Raw genomic sequence first — 19902 nt, forward strand, 5'->3', positions numbered from 1 at the left:
CCAGGGGCACAGCTTTGGGTGGGAGCAAATACACACTCAGTCTAAGGTTGATCCCATAGTGGAAGCAGACATTGTCCTTGGTAAAGTCAGTCAGTCAAGCCCGAGGAGGTCATGCTGCCTGCTCTGGGCCAAGGTGACGACTGAGGCAGTAGTTCCCCAGCTCCAAGCACTCGCACATGGTCCTGGCCGACTCACTTGCATGTCACAGTCTGATAATCTTAGTTGATCCCAAATATGGTTAGAGCAAAAGAAAATCCCAAACTCTGAGGGGCCAACATGGACTGTGCAGCAAGTTCCTCGTGGACGTATCTAGCCCTCTGTCCCTTCAGCAGTGTGCATGGGCGTCTCGGGCCTTAGTCAGTACCACAGAGGCAATAATGAATTACACTGGAGCCAGGCAGGGTGAGGTGGGTTGAGGATTAGTACCGAGCGCCTGATGGCCAGGAACTGAGGAGACAGGAGGCTCCTGAGCTTTTGGGGTGGCCTGTTTTGTCACAGTGGTATTTCACTTAGGAAGTCTGAAAAGCATGTAGTAAGTATTTGAAAACTCCACTTCTAAACTGGCCAAACCAGTTAGCAGTAAAGAGCCGAACCTTAGCTCCAGCAGCAGACCGTTTCTTACCGTATTGAGAGGCTGGTTCTTAAAGCAGCGCTTAGTAGGTAGCCACTACTGCGCCACTGCTTGTAAGTTGATAAGGAACAGCAGCCTTGCTATGAACAGCTACAGAGAGTCCAGATTCTGAAACTTCTGACTGCCTGCTGGTTTCAGTGTGACTCATGAAGTAGCCCGATTTTACAGCTCACATGTATGACAGACAAATGATGGCATGGGCCATACTTGCTGTCATGTAAGATAGGTTCCATATTGTGTGTGTGAACTTCTGTAGGCCATGGAGTCAACATATTAGAGCATAGCTCCTAGGAGAGTTGCTGGCTGTGTTGATTGAGGCTTCCAGTCATCTTGACGCCCCTAGATGTGTTATTCTCACTGCTGCAAATTGCACAAGGCAATTCGGCATTAGCTACCAAATCAGACATGTGAGTGTTGAACGGAGGGGATGTACACCGTCCTGATGTGGGGTATTCTAGAATGGGACTTTGAACATTCTCTCACTTGACTTGATTCATTGTGAAATAACAAACTAAAATAAATAAAGCAGGGATTTCTGCAGTGCTGTTATTATTTTTTGTTTAACTTGCCTGCTGTAGCAGCCTAGCTTCTGTGTGTGAGAGACCTGTGTCCTGTTGACCATGCTTTCTGTGGTCATTGCAGGAAGGTTTTGAAAAAGAATTAGCCTGGGTTGAAAAGAACAGGAGTGTTGATTTTCTTTGCTCTGTTTTCCTATGATTCCATTGTGTGTGCTGTGACTTAGTGCCTTGTCTTGGAGGTAAACTTTTTAGTATTTAAAAAGTTGTAGTATCATTTCTTTTTCCTTGTTAAGTAGTTTTGTAGATAATTTGGCTCTTAACTGTGAATCTGGCCTGGTTTCTGAAGTGTGTGGGCTCATGGGGTTGGAGTTCTCTCATGGACCATATTGTGGCATTATTAACAGGATGACGTCACCATCTGCAGCAGCTGAGTGGGCTACACTGCCTGACTCCTGGTTTTCTTTTTCATTTCTGTTCTCCCGGTTGGGTTGGGGTTGGGTGCACACACACACACAAATCTCTATTAAGTGAGGGGTGGAGATCACTTTGAATGAAGCTGGAAAATACTGTCAGTGTTGGACTGATGCATGAGAAAGGCCTTTTCTCTTAGCAGTGAGGGACTGAGGAGTTTAGGCTCCGGTGTGTTAGAGACCAGAAGGATGGTTTCCGCTAGCTTGGTGCAGCTCTGGTATTTGCAGTGCAAGATTCTTTGTTTTTACCTACTCTGTCAATTAAGAAAACTGTCCTCTGTTGGACGTCAATGTTGCCTTCCAGAATGCACACTGGGTGTGGTATTATTTGATACAGTTAGTGTCTTATGTGCATGCATTCGCTTTCCATTACCTGACAAAGTCCGCGATAACGCTCTCAAACAGAGAGGACCCAGAGCATGACTGGCCGCCCCTGTGGCTCGGGGTCCCTGATGGGCAGCACATCAGGTGGAGCACGTGCTGGAGAAAAGGACTCATTGCATGAGTGCCCCACTGTCTGCAGGCTTCACAGTAGGTCTACCTTCCCACACTTGGGCCTTTGAGGCCCATTTAAGATCAAGGGTTTGTGTGATGGGAACAGAGTACGTGTCCCTTTCAGTGGTTAGTGAGTAGAAGCGCTGCTGTTCTCAGCCCACATCTGTTACAAGTGCAGCTGGCGTGATCTGACTTAGAAGCACGCTTGCCATACCCTTATCCAATCACAGCCTTCCTACAGTGTGTGAATGGCTTCATCCGGGCTGTGTGAACGCATACGAGTTTGCCTGTTGCGTTTTGAATGTCAGTGTCAGGGAACCCCTACCCCTAGACTTTTATGGCTGTATCAACACTTGATAAACTTCCCATTATCTTTTGACTCTGCTGATAGTGTGTGAACAGAAGCAGGAAGACAGTTTACCTAATGAGGAGAGGTGGAAACACTGAATTGAGTTGACCGCTCCACAGGACGGAATCAAAGCTGTATCTGAGTTCATTTCCTTGCATGTCTTCAGTTCTCATTTGCTCTGTTTGACTTTCTTACAGATGCCACCGCAGTATGGACAGCAAGGTGTGAGTGGTTACTGCCAGCAAGGCCAGCAGCCATATTACAACCAGCAGCCGCAGCAGCACCTCCCTCCCCAGGCCCAGTACCTGCAGCCTCCGGCCCAGCAGAGGTACCAGCCACAGCAGGTGAGCATGGCCACTGCCCCCGGCCGCGATTTCTCCTCCAGGCCTGCATGCCAAGGCTGACTATGCACTGGCTTCTGCCCTCTAAGAGTTATTGGAGGGGTGTACTTTTTGCGTGTTAAGGGGGGTGGTTTCAAGACAGTGTTTCTCTGTGTAGCCCTGGCTTTCCTGAACTCTGTAGACCAGGCTGGCCTTGGCCTGCCTGCCTCTGCCTTCTGAGTGCTGGGATTAAAGGTGTGCCACTACCTGATGGGAACGTACTTTTGAGAAATTGCAACAACTGTAATCTAACCCTTCCTCTCCCTCCCTCTTCCCTCTCTCCTCTCCCCATCCCATTTTACACATAGATTAAGGACTGGGAAGAACAAGTTTTAGTAACGCTTGCATTAGTGGCTGGCGGCAGCAGAGAGTGTCACTCACTTCATGTTCCTTTGTGTTCTAATCTTTCCACTTTGGTGAGGCCTTGTAGGGAGGGTTTGCAGTCACGTGACCATGCTAGTTGGCCTTTTATCTTGGCCTTTTTAGTTTGAATGTTAAGTGCTACAGCATGGAAACATGTTTGCCTTGGAGTGTTATTTTCCTGAAACTCAATTATAAACAGGAGTCACTTCAATTATAGCACACTAGAATACAAACAGAGTGGGTGCTGCCATTCTGTATTAAACAGTCTTCCCTTTCCTGCCCGGCTCTCTCCTCCTCTCTTGTTTTAGGGGGGGGGGTCTCACTTTTGATCCTCCTGCTTCTGCTCTCCTGAGTGCTGGGACTGTGTACCGCCACTATGCACATCTAGTTTCCGGTTGAAATTAGACTAATTACATATTTGTGGCGGCAGGTAAGATAGCTGAGCAGGTAAAGCCACCTGCCCCAGCCTGATGAGCCGAGTCCAGTCCCCAGGACCCACATGATGGGAAGAAATCCCACTCCCGCAGTTGTTCTCTGACGGCCACCTGTGTGCGCGCACACACACACACACACACACACACACACACACACACACACACACACACACACACACACACACGTAGTAGAGATGAGTACGTATTTGTTATTGGGCCATGCATTTCAGCTTACACAGTTGAGAAGAATAGTATAAAATATATGTGTGTGTGTGTGTGTCTGGTGAAATGATTCGTTTCCTTTGTTTTACACAGTTGGTCTTGAGTGGGATGAGGTGTGAGGAGTTGAGAGCCTTGCTCTGCACCCAGACATGCCCAGTAGTGAATGGTCCAGTCTCCTGCGAAGCAGCTTGTCTCTCTGCATGCTAACCTCTTCTCCTCAGTTCTTTCTCTTGTGTGGGATGGGTGTGGTAAGGACAAGATGAGTATGTGTGACACAGGCCTTGTCGCCTTTTAGGACTTCTGACCTTAAGTTAAATGTGTGAACATATAGCGGTTAATTTAAAAAGTGTATAGGTCTTAATTATATGTATGTGTGTGTGTTTATGCGGGTCCATACGCATGAGTGCAGGTGTCCATGGGGGATTCAGGTCCTGCCTTTAGCTAGAGTTAGAGGTGGTTGTGAGCTGTCCTGTATGGATCCTGGGATCCAACGTGTGTCCTGAAAGGACAGCAAGTGCTCTCAACTGCTGCACCCCATGGAACTTAGTTTTAATGGCGTTCATTTTAAAGCTGCATTTGGGGATTTGATGAACTTCATTACCACGTGACTTGGATTATAGTATTGTGAAGGAACTTTGTGGCTTTGAGCAAAGCAGATCAGAACCACTGCAGAGAGTGAAGATTGTATGTAGTCCAACATCCTACACATGTGTGTTTTAAAAGCTTGAACAGCCAGTCCCGGGTTCGTGGAAGTGGGATGCACAGTCCTTCAGTTATCTTCGCTAGCTCTTACCAGTATGTGAACAGTTTTAAGCACTTCAGAATGAGTCTCTGTAAGTGGGAGAGACTGGCATCTGCATTTTAATAAATGAAGTTACAGGCTTCTGTGAGGGCTTTCAGATCCTTATTGAACTTACAGTGGGCATGGGATGTTTTGTCACTTCACCGAAGCTCTCGAGTAGAAACTGCATCGCTCATTTACTCTGGTGTGCTGAAATGCATCTCAATTGTGGAAGTAGTTTAAGGACTCTAAGCACATGCCATTTCCTCAGCACCAAACTCCAAATTCACTTCTTTTACGAAGTGTTCACTGACGGCTTCCAGAGGCAATTAGTCACTTACTATCCTTCATATGTAGATATTGACAGCGTGCCACAGGTACTTCCTGTTTTAATGAGTACTTAGTTTAGAATTTCCTTTTGCTGTTGTTATCTTACTGTTCTTTTACTGACTTGAATGCATTGAAATACGTGATAAAAATAACATATCTTAACCATAATGGCTTTTGGAAATGGTCCCTGAAGGGAGGAGGAGCTGTGAAGAAAGGAGGGAGAGGAAGTTTTGGCTGGGATGTAAAACAAATGATAGACAAACAGAAACCCTAAATGAATATACTATTATTTATGGTCATTTAAATGGTCATTTAAAATATATTCTGAGTAAAACCAAACATGTCCATTAGTTTTTTTCTTACATTCTAAATCTTTTATTTGTTTCTTTGAAACAGAGTTTTTCTGTGTAGTTCTGGCTGTTCTGGAACTTGTTCTGTAGACCAGGCTGGCCTTGAACTTAGAGATCCACCTTCCTTTGCCTCCCAAGTGCTAAGATTAGGCATGTGCTACCACTGCCCTGCTATGTTCTAACTCTTGATCTGTACGATATCTGAGTATTTTTAGAACTTAATTTAATATCTGATACAGAGACTATCTTAGAGGGGGAAAAAAAAGCTATAGAAAATTTTTCTTGCCATTTTAGTTATCTCTAGCCATGGCATTGCCCATACCACCCTTTGTCAAATAGTCACACGATTATAGATACACATGTACAAGCATTTATGTGTGTATATTTATATTTGAGATTGCATAGTGTCATGCTGTAACTCCTGCCCTCCTGAAGGTGTACTGTAATAACGTGCTTATTATTTATCCTCTCACGTAAATATATCTTCTCTAGCTCTTTTCATTCCTTTGTAGCCTTACTGGGTTTTACAGGCATATATTATATTTAACCATTTCTCTTTAATGACATTGAGGTCGTTTGTAATTCAAACAGTGGTGTCCTTATAGCCTGTGTCCACAATGTCTCTTAAGTGACAATCATATCTTTATGGTAGTTTGTACAGTCCACATTCGATGTCAGAGGGTGGGTGTGTTTCCTCTTCCAGATGGCTTACTGTGGAGGCTGCCTCCGTTCCTATCCCACGTTCCATGGATACGTGCTGTCCCATAGTACTTCTGGGAGCCATGCTGATTGTATTTGAAAGCATTTCTGTTTGCCTTTTCCCTGGGCTATAAATTCATGTCTTTTAGTCTTGAATTCTTTCAGTTTGGTGTTTTTTTTTTTTTTTTTTTTTTTTTTTTTTTTTTTTTTTTTTTTTTACGAGGCAGGGTTTCTCTGTCTTGTTTTGGAGGCTGTCCTGAGACTCACTCTGTAGACCAGGCTGACCTTGAACTCACAGAGATCCGCGTGCCTCTGCCTCCCGAGTGCCGGGATTAAAGGTGTGCGTCACCATCGTCCAGCTAGGAGCTGCTGTGCGGCTGTGATGAGCTCAGTGCCTCGGGTTTCCCATGTGATCGCAGTAAGTTCTTGACAGTGCTATACTCTTTCTAGTCACTTGGTTTTCGTGGGTTTTGCCCATGAAAATACGTAATTTTATAAAATATAAATTACCTTCCAACTCTTCTTGTCTTTCTGCACCCCAGCTTCTCCCACTGCATTGTTGGTGGAAACTGACAGGCCAGTCCTGCCAGCCCCCGAAGAAGTGAAAGCCTTTTGCCTTTTGCCGCTAAATGTAACCTTCACTGTGTTTTCCCTCTTTTGGTAGCTGTCCACTGTTGGGCTAAGGAGGGTTCCTCTTTTCTAGCTTGCTGAGGTGTCTTATTCATGATGGAAACGGAATGTTTCTTAGTTTGCTATCTGTTGAGGTAAGCACTTCTTTTTCACGTATAGTTTGTTCCGGGTGTAAGAACCTCTCTTCTGGGATATCAAACCAGACCTGGACTGTAGGATAAACAGCCTCAAGACACATTGTGTACATGTGTGTGCTCTCTCACATGCCTGACCCCCCCCCCCACACACACATGTGCATACACACACATTGGATTTGGTTTTTCTTATACAAGTATTTGTGAATGTGATTGAGCTGTAATTATCTTCAAGAAGATATGGTGTCTGTGGAACTTTGTAAGTTAATTGTAGACTCACCCCTTTCCCTGGAATGAATGGTCTATTCTTTGAATGTTTTGCAGAAATGTATGTAAAGCCTTAGCAAATGTAGTTCTTAATTTTTACCTTCATTTCACCCTTGAGTTTTTAACTTGTAATTCCATTTGTGTGTGTGTGATTATCAGAGTCATAAACTTTTTATAAAATCAGTTCACATGTAAATATTCTCATATTTATGAATTTAGCTATTTCATTTATTTTATAACATTATTAACATAAATTCATAGTCCTTATTAGCATAATCTTTGTAACACCCAGAGCTAAGGCATTTGGACTGATATTATTTTTCTTTCACTCTCTTGTTAACATGAATGAATATCCCATATTAATGGGCTTTGATGTTTCCATCATGCGTGTGAGTGCCATTGATCATGTCCCTTATCTCCCTCCTGACCTTGTCCCTTCCGAGTTCTTAAATCATTTATCTTCTACTCTCAGGTCATCTATTTAAAAAAAATTCTGGTAAAAGCTTTTACAAGCCATCCTTGGTCTGTGTCTTTTCCGAGAGAGAGACAGAGAGAGAGACAGAGAGAGAGACACACACACACAGAATGAGTATGTATGCATATACGCGTACACATACATATATTGTATTTTGCTCTCTACTTTTCTAATGTTTTTTTTCTGCTGCACACTTAGCGTATTTGAACCCTTCTGTCCAAGACTAAAGTAGTTCTAAGCACTGCACTGTAGTTGTCCTAACCCTGATATGCATTTGCCTTTGTCTTTTTTTCCTCAAGTTTGTCTGGGATTCCTTTAAGTCTGTTTGCTGAAGGAGTTTTCTTTTGAGTCTGGTTGGGGTTCTGAGCCAGTTTCCTTAGAAGAACTGATTGGTCTTCGCCCGTCATTTCTGGTACTGATTCCCACTGGGTTCTAGACATCCATGGGTGCTAGCCACCAAGAGCCATGCTTCACCTTATATTGTAAAGTTTCTCTTGCATCTCTTGCACACATGTTGTAAACATGCACATGGACAGAACTCTTCCACCTACACGGATGATGCCACCATGTCATGTCACTGAATGTGTGTCGGAGCTGATTCAGTGCCCAGGGCTCTCCATTCCTAGTCTCGTGCCTTTCTGAGTATTCACAGTGGGATCGTGAACACCTGTCACCTCCGGATAGTGCCATCACTTCCAAGTACTAAATCCCATGTCTTTCCCTCCGCTAAACTAGCCCTGTTGGGACATCAGCACTTAATGCATATGTAGCATATCTGTTTCAAACAGACTTTAGACAAGGCTAGTCCACTGATTTAATTCTTAACCTTTTTATTAGAGCTTCTTTCTCCATCTGCTGACTTTGGGCCATTGTCCTAGAGAGTGGCTTTACTGGTTGTTTTGTCTTAATGTGCTTAGCATGTTCTTCTGTTTCCCGTGTTTTGTCAGCAAGGCCCACTGGCTTGAAGAGTAGCACATATTGTGGTTGCTGGAGTCATGGCCCCAAGAGCCCCTGCCCCGCTCTCCTTCAGAGATGTCCCCTGAAATTTCACTTGCGTGACTGCCTGCCTGCCGTAGTCTCTGCTCTCAGCTCTGCAGTGAGCCCCAACCGAGGCTTGGTGCTCAGAGATAGAGATCAGCTTCCTCTCGTACTCCCTTCCGCTTTCCCACCCACTACGTCTGCGAGGGTGACCCATACCTCATGAAGGCTAGTTTGGTACCCATCATTACTGACCAGTGGACTGTACATCCTGTGAATTTATTACATCGTGTTGACATAATGCTTGGTTGTCCCACAACAGGGAAGCTAAGATTGATTAGAGGGTTCGTGTAGTATGGCCTCTGGGACCACTTTAAATAAATTCTCCTCCTGTGGTTTTGCACACCACAGGGGCAAGTGTTAATTTTGACCAGACACCCTGGTAGTGGTCAGCCTGCGGTTGCTGAATCTCTGAGGAGCTGTGCCTTTCATTCCTCCTGCCTCTGCCCCAGACTCGGCTCTCCCTTCTCTGTTGTAGCTTCACACCCTCTCAGCCAGTGGTCCTTCTCCATACTGTACTCCTGTCGACAAGCTCAGACTCCGGCCTTCACCTCCCTCTGCCTGGCACAGTAACCGCCAGAAGTGAACTCTGCAGTGGAAGCCCGCCTCTCCACCTAGGCTGGCTTCCTGTGTTCCAGAGCCACTCACACCCACGCCGAAGACCAGCAGAGGTGTATCGACAGTCAGAGTATCAAACCTCCCCAGTTGCTGGTTGTTAATTACATTATTTCAAACTGATATCAACACTGTGTGTTGATATCAGGTAATACAGAAGGCTCACTTTTCTGTTTTTTTTTTAATAAAAAGTAGAGTTTCTTTATTTAGGCTGCCCTCAAACTCAGGATACTCCTACCTCAGCCTCCTTGAGTGCTGGGATAACATGTACATTCTACTATGCCTGGTTTAAGTTTCCCATTTTCTTGTGAAACTTCTCTAATCCCTCTTTTTTTCATTTTAGAGAATGCTATGCTCATAGTTAAATAAGCTACTTTCAGAATTTCAAATAAGCCAGAACAATATGCCAACTATACAGAAAAAATGAAAGAGAAGTTGTATTTAATGTTACTGTGCATTAGGTGTATGCTCGATGCAGCCATTAGAAGTCTGCCTCAGATGTTTGATGTTCGTGTGGGATCTCTTTTTCTTGACGAACAAGGGAGAGCTGTCAGGAGCCTTGTGTTAGCATGTTTTGTATCTCCAGCAGGATCATCAGTGAGCTCTCCTCCGCTGAGATGATGAGATACTTTTGGTAAAACCCTCAACAAAGCAGTACACAGTCTTAGTATGGAGTACGCCGGGCAGTCTCCTTCCTGGAAATGTTAGGACATACTAAAATGATTTTCAGAACACTTTGTTCCTCTCTGCAAATAGACTTGGTTTCCTGACTCAAACAATCAGCTTTTGTGTCACTATTTGTAGTTAATGTGTGTATGTTTAGATGTATGTATGCATGTTTAGATGTAGCTAATGTATGTATGTTTAGATGTGTGTATTGTGTACAGACTGAGAACTGAGCCAGGGCCCCACACATTCCATGCAGGCATTGGGGTACTTGAGTTATTTCCCTCATCTGCTTTTCTCTTTGTTTTCCCCTGTAAGCTGCCCAGTTTGGAACTTAGGCAAACCCTGAGCTTTCGGTCCTGCCGCGTCAGCCTCCCAGGTCACTAGGATCATTGGAAGTGTAGGTCAGTGGGCTTGGTGGCATGCTTCCGGGTACACATGGATGCTGGGAGTTTCTGAAGTGGTTTGGGATGTGGGACAGTGATCTGCTGGATCTGTGCGGTGCTCCAGGTCTGCTTCCCGTGTGTGTGTGTGTGTGTGTGTGTGTGTGTGAGTGCAGCAAGCACACTTGTCCCTGCGCATCTGTAAAAGTCAGAGGGCGTGTGTGTGTGTGTGTGTGTGTGTGTGAGTGAGTGAGTGAGTGCAGCAAGCACACTTGTCCCTGCGCATCTGTAAAAGTCAGAGGGCAACCCTGGCAGAACAGTTGTCTCTGGACATTGAGTTCCAGACTCAGAACAGTTGTCTGAGTCCAGTGAGTTGGACTCAGATCATCAGGCTGGGTGGCAGTCCCTTTTCCTAGGGATCTTCTTATCAGCCTTCATTGCATTTTTTAAATCCTTGTTCACCTGACATCTTGTCAATGCATGCAAGTGACACATTCCCTTCATTTTGGGGTAATTAAGTTCATAGACAGTTTACCTTACCACATACAAATGTTATAAACTAGGGAAGTCCCCTTTGTAGCAAACACAGGGCAGCGGGGTGTTTACAGCAGACTTGTGTTTCCCCAGTTAAAGCTGCAAGGGATTGAAAGAGGCAGAGGCTCTTGGCCCTGGTGTGTGTCTAACGAGGGTTTCCATTGCTGTGATCTCTTATAAGGAAAACATTTAATTGAGGTGGTGGCTTACAGTTTCAGAGGTTCGGTCCATTGTCGTCACGGCAGGAAGCATGCTGGAGCGCAGGCAGACGTGGTGCTGGAGGGGTAGCTGAGAGTCTGTATCTTGCAGGCAACAGGAAGTCGACTGAGGCACTAGGCGGTATCTTGAGCTTAGGAAACCCCACAGTGGCACACTTCCTCTGACAAGGCCATACCTCCTAATAGTGCCACTCACTGTCACTCACTATGAGATTATGAAGGCCACTGACATCCAAACTACCACAAGTGTGTGACCAGCGTGGAGTGCACACGGTGAGTGAAGTATGGCCTGCCCTTGTCAAGACTCTGAGCAGCTTGACTCCATGGGGCCTGACAGCATGCAGCAGCTGTCAGGGGAGTGAAAGCAGAAGGGAGAACATTCTCAGGAACTCTCAGAATGGTTTTCACAGGCTGAGTGACCAGGGGAGTGACCCACTAGGGGAGTGGTCTGGTCTATGCAATGAACCATCTAAGTCTAGTAAGAGAAGTGGCTCAGAACACCCTGGAAATGTCGAAGTTCAGTTTGTTCTATTTGTGTTTTCTGAATATCTACAACAAACATTCATATCATGTATGTGTGGCAGCCCAGTAGTGTAGCAGAGAAGGGATGTGGCATGCCTTTGTTATCCAGCCCTCAGCCTTCCCTTCACTCTTTATTGACTGAATCAGAACATCTTCATAATCTCCACAAATCTTCAGTGTCCCCTCCCCTTTAAAAATCTCCCCCTGTAACCAGGAGGCAGGCTCTCAGCTCCTGCCTACTCAGGGGGGGGGGGCAGGAGGGGGAGGCCTGATAGTCCCTTTACTTCTGATCACTAGAGATAAGCCTTGCCCTGAGGCTCTGTATTCCCTCAGATTATTCCATCCTCCCTCCAGTGTTCAAGTCCAAAAGCATCAACCCCTGTCATCCCATCCGCCCTCGAGACACCCCAGACTGCAGCTGCTTAGTTCACAGAGGAGGGAGATGCAGGAGGACACAGGCTGTGGCCCTTCACTGTTGCTCACAGGAGCCCCCACCTCCCCCCTTTGTCTCTCCTCCTTTCCCTGTCCCTTTCTGTGTTCCTGTTGGCATCAGAACAGGCATTCCTCTCACCTGCTCGCCTCTCTCCTCCTCTAGTTCCTGCTGCCGCTTGACTGTAGCTGTGCGCACGGCTCACTCGATGACTCTGGCTGTGTGGCTGGCACACTTCCTGTCCTCTCTGTGTGGCTGGTGTACTTCCTGTCCTCTCTGTGTAGCTGGTACACTTCCTGTCCTCTCTGTGTGGCTAACATACTTCCTGTCCTCTCTGTGTGGCTGGTACACTTCCTGTCCTCTCTGTGTGGCTGGCACACTTCTTGTCCTCTCTGTGTGGCACACTTCCTGTCCTCTCTGTGTGGCTGGCACACTTCCTGCCCTCTCTGTGTGGCTGGCACACTTCCTGTCCTCTCTGTGTGGCTGGCACACTTCCTGCCCTCTCTGTGTGGCACACTTCCTGTCCTCTCTGTGTGGCTGGCACACTTCCTGTCCTCTCTGTGTGGCACACTTCCTGTCCTCTCTGTGTGGCTGGCACACTTCCTGTCCTCTCTGTGTGGCTGGCACACTTCTTGTCCTCTCTGTGTGGCACACTTCCTGTCCTCTCTGTGTGGCTGGCACACTTCCTGTCATCTCTGTGTGGCACACTTCCTGTCCTCTCTGTGTGGCTGGCACACTTCCTGCCCTCTCTGTGTGGCTGGCACACTTCCTGTCCTCTCTGTGTGGCTGGTGTACTTCCTGTCCTCTCTGTGTGGCTGGTACACTTCCTGTCCTCTCTGTGTGGCTGGTGTACTTCCTGTCCTCTCTGTGTGGCTGGTGTACTTCCTGTCCTCTCTGTGTGGCTGGCACACTTCCTGTCCTCTCTGTTACCCACGGCCACCGGGCCTTCTGAACGTGGCCCTCCACTAGCCTGTGCCCAGCCTCTCCCTCCCAGCGTAGGTCCCAGCAGCAGGCTTTGCTCTCCTCTGTGTGCTTCACCCCTAGAGTGCACACTGGCCTGAGGTCAGGTGCTGTGAGGAGGCTCCTTTCCGAGCCCCCACAGGGCCTTCTCCTCTGCAGGTGTCGTTCCTCCCGACTTCACCTGTCAGAGCAAGCATCCCATCTTCCTTTCCTCCCTGCTTCTCTCCCTGATTTTCCTTTGTCTTCTTGTCACCATTGGCCTGTGGTCTGGTCTCATCTTTGGAGTCTGTTTTCCTTCATGTCCACTCTTTCTGGCCTGTGTGTCTTTGGTGGTGAGAGATTGTGAGCCCAGAGGAGTGAGCATCAGATGCACCTGCAGCCGGGACTCTCCCTCCTGCCTGTCCAGCGCTACAGAGAAGAGCCCTTGGGGCTCCGCAAGCTCACACATAGCCATGCTCTCCTGTCCTTGCTGCTGCAAACCTTTGCCTTCGGAAGCCCCATCCCCAAATAAATAACCTCTTCTTCCTGATAATTTGGCTTCATTTACTGATCTTGTGTGCTGACTATGAGAGTTGGGTGGCAGCCAGAGGACACTTCCTGCTGTAGCGCCCAGCATCCGTCTCCCATGTACCTTTGTGCCTTGTTCTGCTTTAGTTTCCCCCGAGCTGGTTGCTATGTGGCTTGTGCAGACTTCTCTGCTGGGGTTTGGTATTGCCTGTGCTTTCACCCCATAGGAGACCAGCTTTGTGACAGGAAGTTCTCGCTTTTGTGGTTGTTTTAGAGTTCTGAGGTCAGTGTCCGGCACAAAACAGATACCCAGTAAACATTTTGAATATTGTTGCTAGTTTACTCATTGAAAGTAACTTTTTGCTTTTCTGGTGCATGATGTGTGTTGAAGAAATAAAACATTTGCTGCTGGGCACTGGGATTTTGTGACAATTTTTGATATGGCCCACAGTAACTAGTAGGGGGCAGTTCTAGATGGCTCTCTCATACTCTGTGTAGGGGGTGTGCACATGTGCATCGAAGTTTGCCTACTGGCCAGCAGGCTCCACTGCCAGCAGACAGCCACATGTCACGGCTGCGGAGAGAGCAGCACTCTTTCAGAAACTCAGACTCAGAGGTTAAGAGCACCGACTGCTCTTCCAGAGGTCCTGAGTTCAATTCCCAGCAACCACATGGTGGCTCACAACCATCCATAATGAGATCTGGTGCCCTCTTCTGGTGTGCAGACATACATGGAGGCAGGATGTTGTATTCACAATAAATAAATAAATCTTTAAAAAAAAAGACTTACACACACACACACACACACACACACACACAGAAACTCAGGTTCTTTCCAAAGTCCTCCTCAGTAGGTTTTCACAAGTTAGACGCTCCCGTGGCTCCATGTGTGGCTAATTCATCACATAGTTTCCAGCGGCTCTTAAGTCTTCAGCATCCACAATGTCCAAGATTCTACAGGGTTCTGAACTTGAGAGTCTGTGCCGTGTGAGTCAGCCATGGAAATTCAGGAGCAAAGGGAAGCAGTAGGCACCTTGAACATTTGTAGGTAGTTGAGGCAAATGGAAGTGAGTTGGGGGAGGGGCTTGCAGGTGTTTTAACTGTGGTTTTTTTTTTTTTTTTTTTTTTTTGGTTTTTTACGAGACAGGGTTTCTCTGTATTGTTTTGGAGGCTATCGGCCCAGCCCGGCCTCGAACTCACAGGGATCCACCTGCCTCTGCCTCCCGAGTGCTGGGATTAAAGGCGTGCGCCACCACCGCCCGGCTTAACTGTACTTTCTTAAGGAAAAAAATCGCCAAACTTTTTTCTTTATATGCATTCACTGTCAGTTGGTCAACTGGAAATGCCGTGACCTACAAGTGTGTGGTAAATGCCTGGCCACTTCAGAAGGAAATGTGCGGGACCAGGAGGGGGATGTTTGGAATTCTGTAATATAAGATGTCACAGTCAGTGTTAGTGGAATCTTGCCGTTTAAATCTGAAAAAAAAAGAATGTATTATTACATGCGACACAGAGTGAAATATATTTCTGAAGTAAAACTTGGAGCAGCACACCTCTCCCACTGCCAAGTACCTGAGTCACTGAGGGCGCTCCCAAGTCATCTTCAGTTCAGTGCCTGTGACGCACACATCCTGTGGTGCAAGCAATTCATCTCCATTTCACTCCAGCGCTGCTTACATCTGCCACGGGTTAACTGTGGGAGCAACTCCTCCTTCAGCTTGCGAGGGGAATTGGCCCGAGGAGGCTTGTGTCAGCATGTTCCTTTCATTTGTGTTGTACTTGCGAGTCCATTGCTTAGCTTTTACATAGTCACACAAGAGTCTGCTAGCTTTATAGCAGACCATCACCGTTCAGGTCAGGCTGAGCAGTGGCCAGTCAACTTTGGGTTATAACTGAGTTTTGAATCTGCTTCCTTCTTCTTGCTTACCCTATGTGAGGTGGTCCTGAGTTTTGAACACTGAGGAGAGAGCTTGGGTGTTACTTTAAGGAAAAGCAAGGGCCATTCCTAGACAATGGGTGAGGAAGTCCCTGGCACTAGGGCAGCCAAGCTGGTGCAGGAGACGCTTGGTGAGACCTGAATGGGTGGGTGGCAGGCAGGCGTGGAGAGACTGCTCTCTGTGTCCGGATCCTTGTGAGGGTTTATGCCCACTATCTCATCCGGCTAGTAACGGTTATATTCCTCGAGGGCCGTCAGTTGGTTCTGCACTTTAGGAGTTCTTATTCCTGAGAGCTTTAGAAAAACCGCCCAAGAGTGTAGAACCAGTGTTGGGAGTAGTCAGAGTGCAGCTGGAATGATGCTTCCTCTCAGCTGCTCAGCTGTCAGGTGATCTGAGCCTGTGTTCTCTTCTCAGTTACAGGGAAAGTAAGAACCCCTCAGCGTCAGTGCACATCTCTTCTAGGGTCTCAAAGTGTAGCCCATGCTGGTCTGGAGCTTGCTAAGTAGCCCAGGCTAGCCCCAAATTGATTCTTCCTACCTGAAACACCCTAGTCCTTGGTAATAGGAGGCATCAGTAGCAACACCTGGTTCTCATTTTATTAGTATATATGAATTATACGTAATTGGCTTATGGCATTTTCATACATGTATTTTGGTCATACCATTCCCCTTACCCTTTCTTGTCCCCCTCCAGCTGATTCCCTTCCTCTTCCCAGTTAATCTTCTTGGTCTTACACATACACGCACGCAGGCAGTTTCTTCAAGGTTACTAACAGGAGCATGTGTGAGCAGCTGTTACAGTGACTAGACCACTCAGGAAAATGTCTTCTCCCTTCCCCAGTGACACCCAGAGCAGACAGGGCTGAGCATTCCCCGTTTCGGGCAGGTAGTCAGGTAACCACATCTTCTGTAGCTTCAGTGATGTGACAGGCCGTGCCCAGCAGTCAGTGTCGGACACCGCTGTCCTCTTTCTCTGGCCTTTGTATCCCTCCCAGCTCTTCTCCTGTTACGTTCCCTAAGCCTTGGAGGAGTGACACAGACGTCCCGTTTACAGTGTTGTTGATGTCTCATTTATGGCAGAGGCTCACCTGTCACCATCGTCACTTTGACCAGTTCTGAGTCTGCAGTTACTGCCACCCACGCGGAAGGGAAGCAGCGTCTCCGACCAGGCTGATGGTAGCCCAGTCTGTGTGCGTCAACGTAGTTATCCAGAAGGTGACGTAATGGCTACACATCAGCAGTTGTGACTCTTAATGGAAAATTTAGTAGTGAGCCCCTTTACATTGTGAAGTGTAACTGGAAATCTAACTGCATTGGATTATAGTTTGATAGCGCTACATTTCCATGTTTAATATTTTCAAAATATTTTATGTCTTTTTAGAGTGAGAGTCAAAGGGGAAACCCAGCAGACACTGAGGAAGGTCTGTGTGAATACTCACTTTCCTTCAGAACGGTGGCGGAAGAGCACTCCCTGGCATGCCGCCTGGATGCTTACGCATCTCCCGGGCCTTGTGTGAGCATCTAGTGTTGGGTCTGTTCAGAAAGACAGGTGGGCACATCACCAGGTCATGGCTGCCACTGAGCCCAGGGGGCGGGGCTGTCAGAGTCGTTGAGATTCATTGTACTTTTCCATTTTACAGCCTTCTCTTCCCTTGATACTTATATTCTAAAGCAAGAAAATGGGGGTTCCCCTGCCATGTTTCCTACTTTTAGCGGTTTTCATTTGACTGTAAAGTGCTCAGTTCATTCTGTTAGAGTATGAAAAGAAAACTCAATTTAGAGATAATTGGTGGCTCTTTCTTCCAGAGGACCCAGGTTCTGGTCCTAGCACCCTCATGGCTGCTCACAGTTTTCTATAATTCCATTCCCAGGGGATCCATTGCCCTCTTCAGCCACCATAGGTACCAGTCAAAACAGACATACATGTAAGCAAAACAACATACACATAAAAATGAATGAATGTTCATACTTATCAGTCATTTTGATTAAAGACATTTCTTAAGTGGAGTTACAAGCAGTGTATATATTGTATTACAGTGGTAGAGAATTTATTAATGTTTAAAACAGTACTGTCGTTGGAGTTTCTTAGTTTAGGGCATGGTCCTGCCCCCCCCCCCACCTCCATACATAGTAATGGAAGTGACAGACTAGCTCATTTGCTGACTAGTTTTCCCCAAAGTTCAGTACGGGGTGAGGACTGTGTTGGAGTCTCTGGGTTAACTTTTGTGAAAGCAGTATGGGAAGAGGCCGTTTGACAGGTGGCCGTTAAGGCTCGTGGGAGAGCAGAGAGGAGGGAGCGGCTGTTTGCCTCAGAATCTCGCACTCTTCCCCCAGCTGCTGTTTGTGGTGTCTGTACTTAGCTCTTCCAGAAATCTGGATGTGCATCAAAGTCTGAGAGTCGCTGATATGCACACGACTCACTGCCGCCTTCAGTCTTGTGCCTGGCCTTGCCCCATGCATTAACTCACTGATTACTCCAACACTGGGGTGTCTCACAGAAGTGATGCCTGGAGTTGGGTTTGATTGCAGCTGTGTTTTAATCTAATGGGTTCCCCATCTCTTTCATTGCTGTTTATACCGTAGAGACACATTTTGCTCCAGCGATGGGCAGATGGTCAAGCCTGAAAGCCGTCAGTGATGGCCTTTGCATTCGCTTCCAGACTTGGTGTCTGCAGCACAGATTGGTGGCCTCACTCCTGGAGGTCTGACTTGATAATTTGGGGCACAGCCTGGTAATTTTCCTATCTATAACACTCCCCAGTGTTGCTGCCTGCAAGTGGGGACATTCTTGGAAATCATTGTAGATTACCCTGCTTTTTGAAGTAGCTTGTCAAATCCCTCTCGCATAAGACCAGAACCCCAGCAATGTCTAGGGTAGCAGGGGGGCTCCAGGACTTCGGACTCCACCATTTTACTAGTTGCCAAATATGTTGGATATCATCCTTACTTCATGGCAGTGATTCTCACTATGATGTAATTCATGGTAAACCTCACATTTCTGAGCATTTCTCCTTTTACCCAAGTGGGAATTAATTCTCTTTTTAAAGGTAAGAATGTTCCTGTAATCATAGGAACCCATGAGAGGACTGTATATATTTTTAAACACTATAGAAGAATCTTTAAGCAAGCTATATTTTCTGTTACTTCTTGGAAGTGATGTGTATGGTTGAGTTTTCACAGATTAGTAAAGATGAGAGTATCTGGATCCAAGGTCTCTTCAGTGTGATTCTCACCCCTCTGCCCAGTGTGATCCCTCCTTCAATGTGATTCCCATCCTCAGGGTGATTTCCCCCTCGGTCTCTCTGTCTCTGTCTCTGTCTCTGTCTCTGTCTCTGTCTCTGTCTCTCTCTCTCTCTCTCTCTCTCTCTCTCACACACACACACACACACACACACACACACACACACATTTTTAAAAATGAGTCTTTCGAGACAAGGTCTAACTATGCAACCCTAGTTCTAGAACTACTGTATAGGGTGACCCCAAACATAACAAACATCCACCTGCCTCCTGGATGCTGGGATGTGCTACCATGCTGATTATCTTCTGTATTCTTAAAGCAGAAACTGCAGTGAGGAAAGAGCCACCGAGCCTGCCTTCAAGTGCTCCATTTTAGCATCCCTTTAAAGTGACCAATGCGGACTTTTTTCTGTTCCTTCTCTTCCTTGATCCTCTGTCTCATTCTTTCGGTTCCTGGAATCATCACCAGGAACACAGTCCACTTCATTTGGGAGTTTCTCTCACAAGCCTGGAACTTGCTAAGTGGCTGGTCAGAGGGTAACCTCCAGTATCCTTTCTCAGGAGCTGTCTTCATCAATTTTTCTCACAGGTTCTCTTACTGGGACCTGGGGAATCACAGATTAGGCTATCCCGGGTTGCCGGGGACACCCAGGGAGCTACCTCCCCAGGGCTGGGATTACTCTTGTAATGTGCTCTCACACATTAACACCCAGCTTTTAGTGGGTGCTAGGGACTCACTCAGGTCCTCATGGTTGCCATGCAAGTGCTTTCCCACCAAGCTGTTCCCTGTCCGCTTTGAAGTTCTTGTAGCCTTCACGCCGTCAGCATTTCTGAGGAGTCAGACAACTGTTAGAAGTGACACTGCAGTCTTAGAGATGAGACAGCAAGCCTGCAGCCCGCCCTCCCTGGCAAGCCCAGGCTCTGTTCGTATAGTCTACGGGTTTCAGGCATCTTGTTGAGTAGGTTGCCGTCAGGCCGCTTGTGTCCTCTTCTTAGTCCTCTAATTAAAGCGCGTGCACAATAACAAGGTGGCCAGTGTAGATAACTCCCCAGACCAGAGTTACTCAGGCAGCTAGAGCTATTACTGTGCATTTTAAATCAGGCACCAACAGTGTTGGAGAAGTTATTTCAATTATTTTATAAATGTTAAATTTGGTTATTTGTAATTAACCTGCTTTTATAAGCCTCAGTGAAGTAATGTGCCATTTCTGGTGACTGCCACTGTTGATACTAGTTTTAGCCCACTAACCTTACTGAGGGCATCTGATAAAAGCTATGACTCCTAACTCCATGGCATGTAAGATGACATATATAATCTGCTTTAA

General features: G+C 46.7%; 1 protein-coding gene across 1 annotated transcript in view; it reads left to right on the forward strand.

Moving 5' to 3' along the window:
* Window positions 1-19902, forward strand: part of Arid1b (AT-rich interaction domain 1B) — a 283138-nt gene that overhangs the window by 93260 nt on the left and 169976 nt on the right. The window contains 1 exon segment of the mRNA XM_040728432.1: window positions 2661-2807. Within this exon segment, the coding sequence (XP_040584366.1) occupies window positions 2661-2807 (147 nt within the window).

This window comes from Mesocricetus auratus, unplaced genomic scaffold (assembly GCF_017639785.1).
Source record: "Mesocricetus auratus isolate SY011 unplaced genomic scaffold, BCM_Maur_2.0 Super-Scaffold_100018, whole genome shotgun sequence".
NCBI classification, from domain to species: Eukaryota; Metazoa; Chordata; class Mammalia; order Rodentia; family Cricetidae; genus Mesocricetus; species Mesocricetus auratus.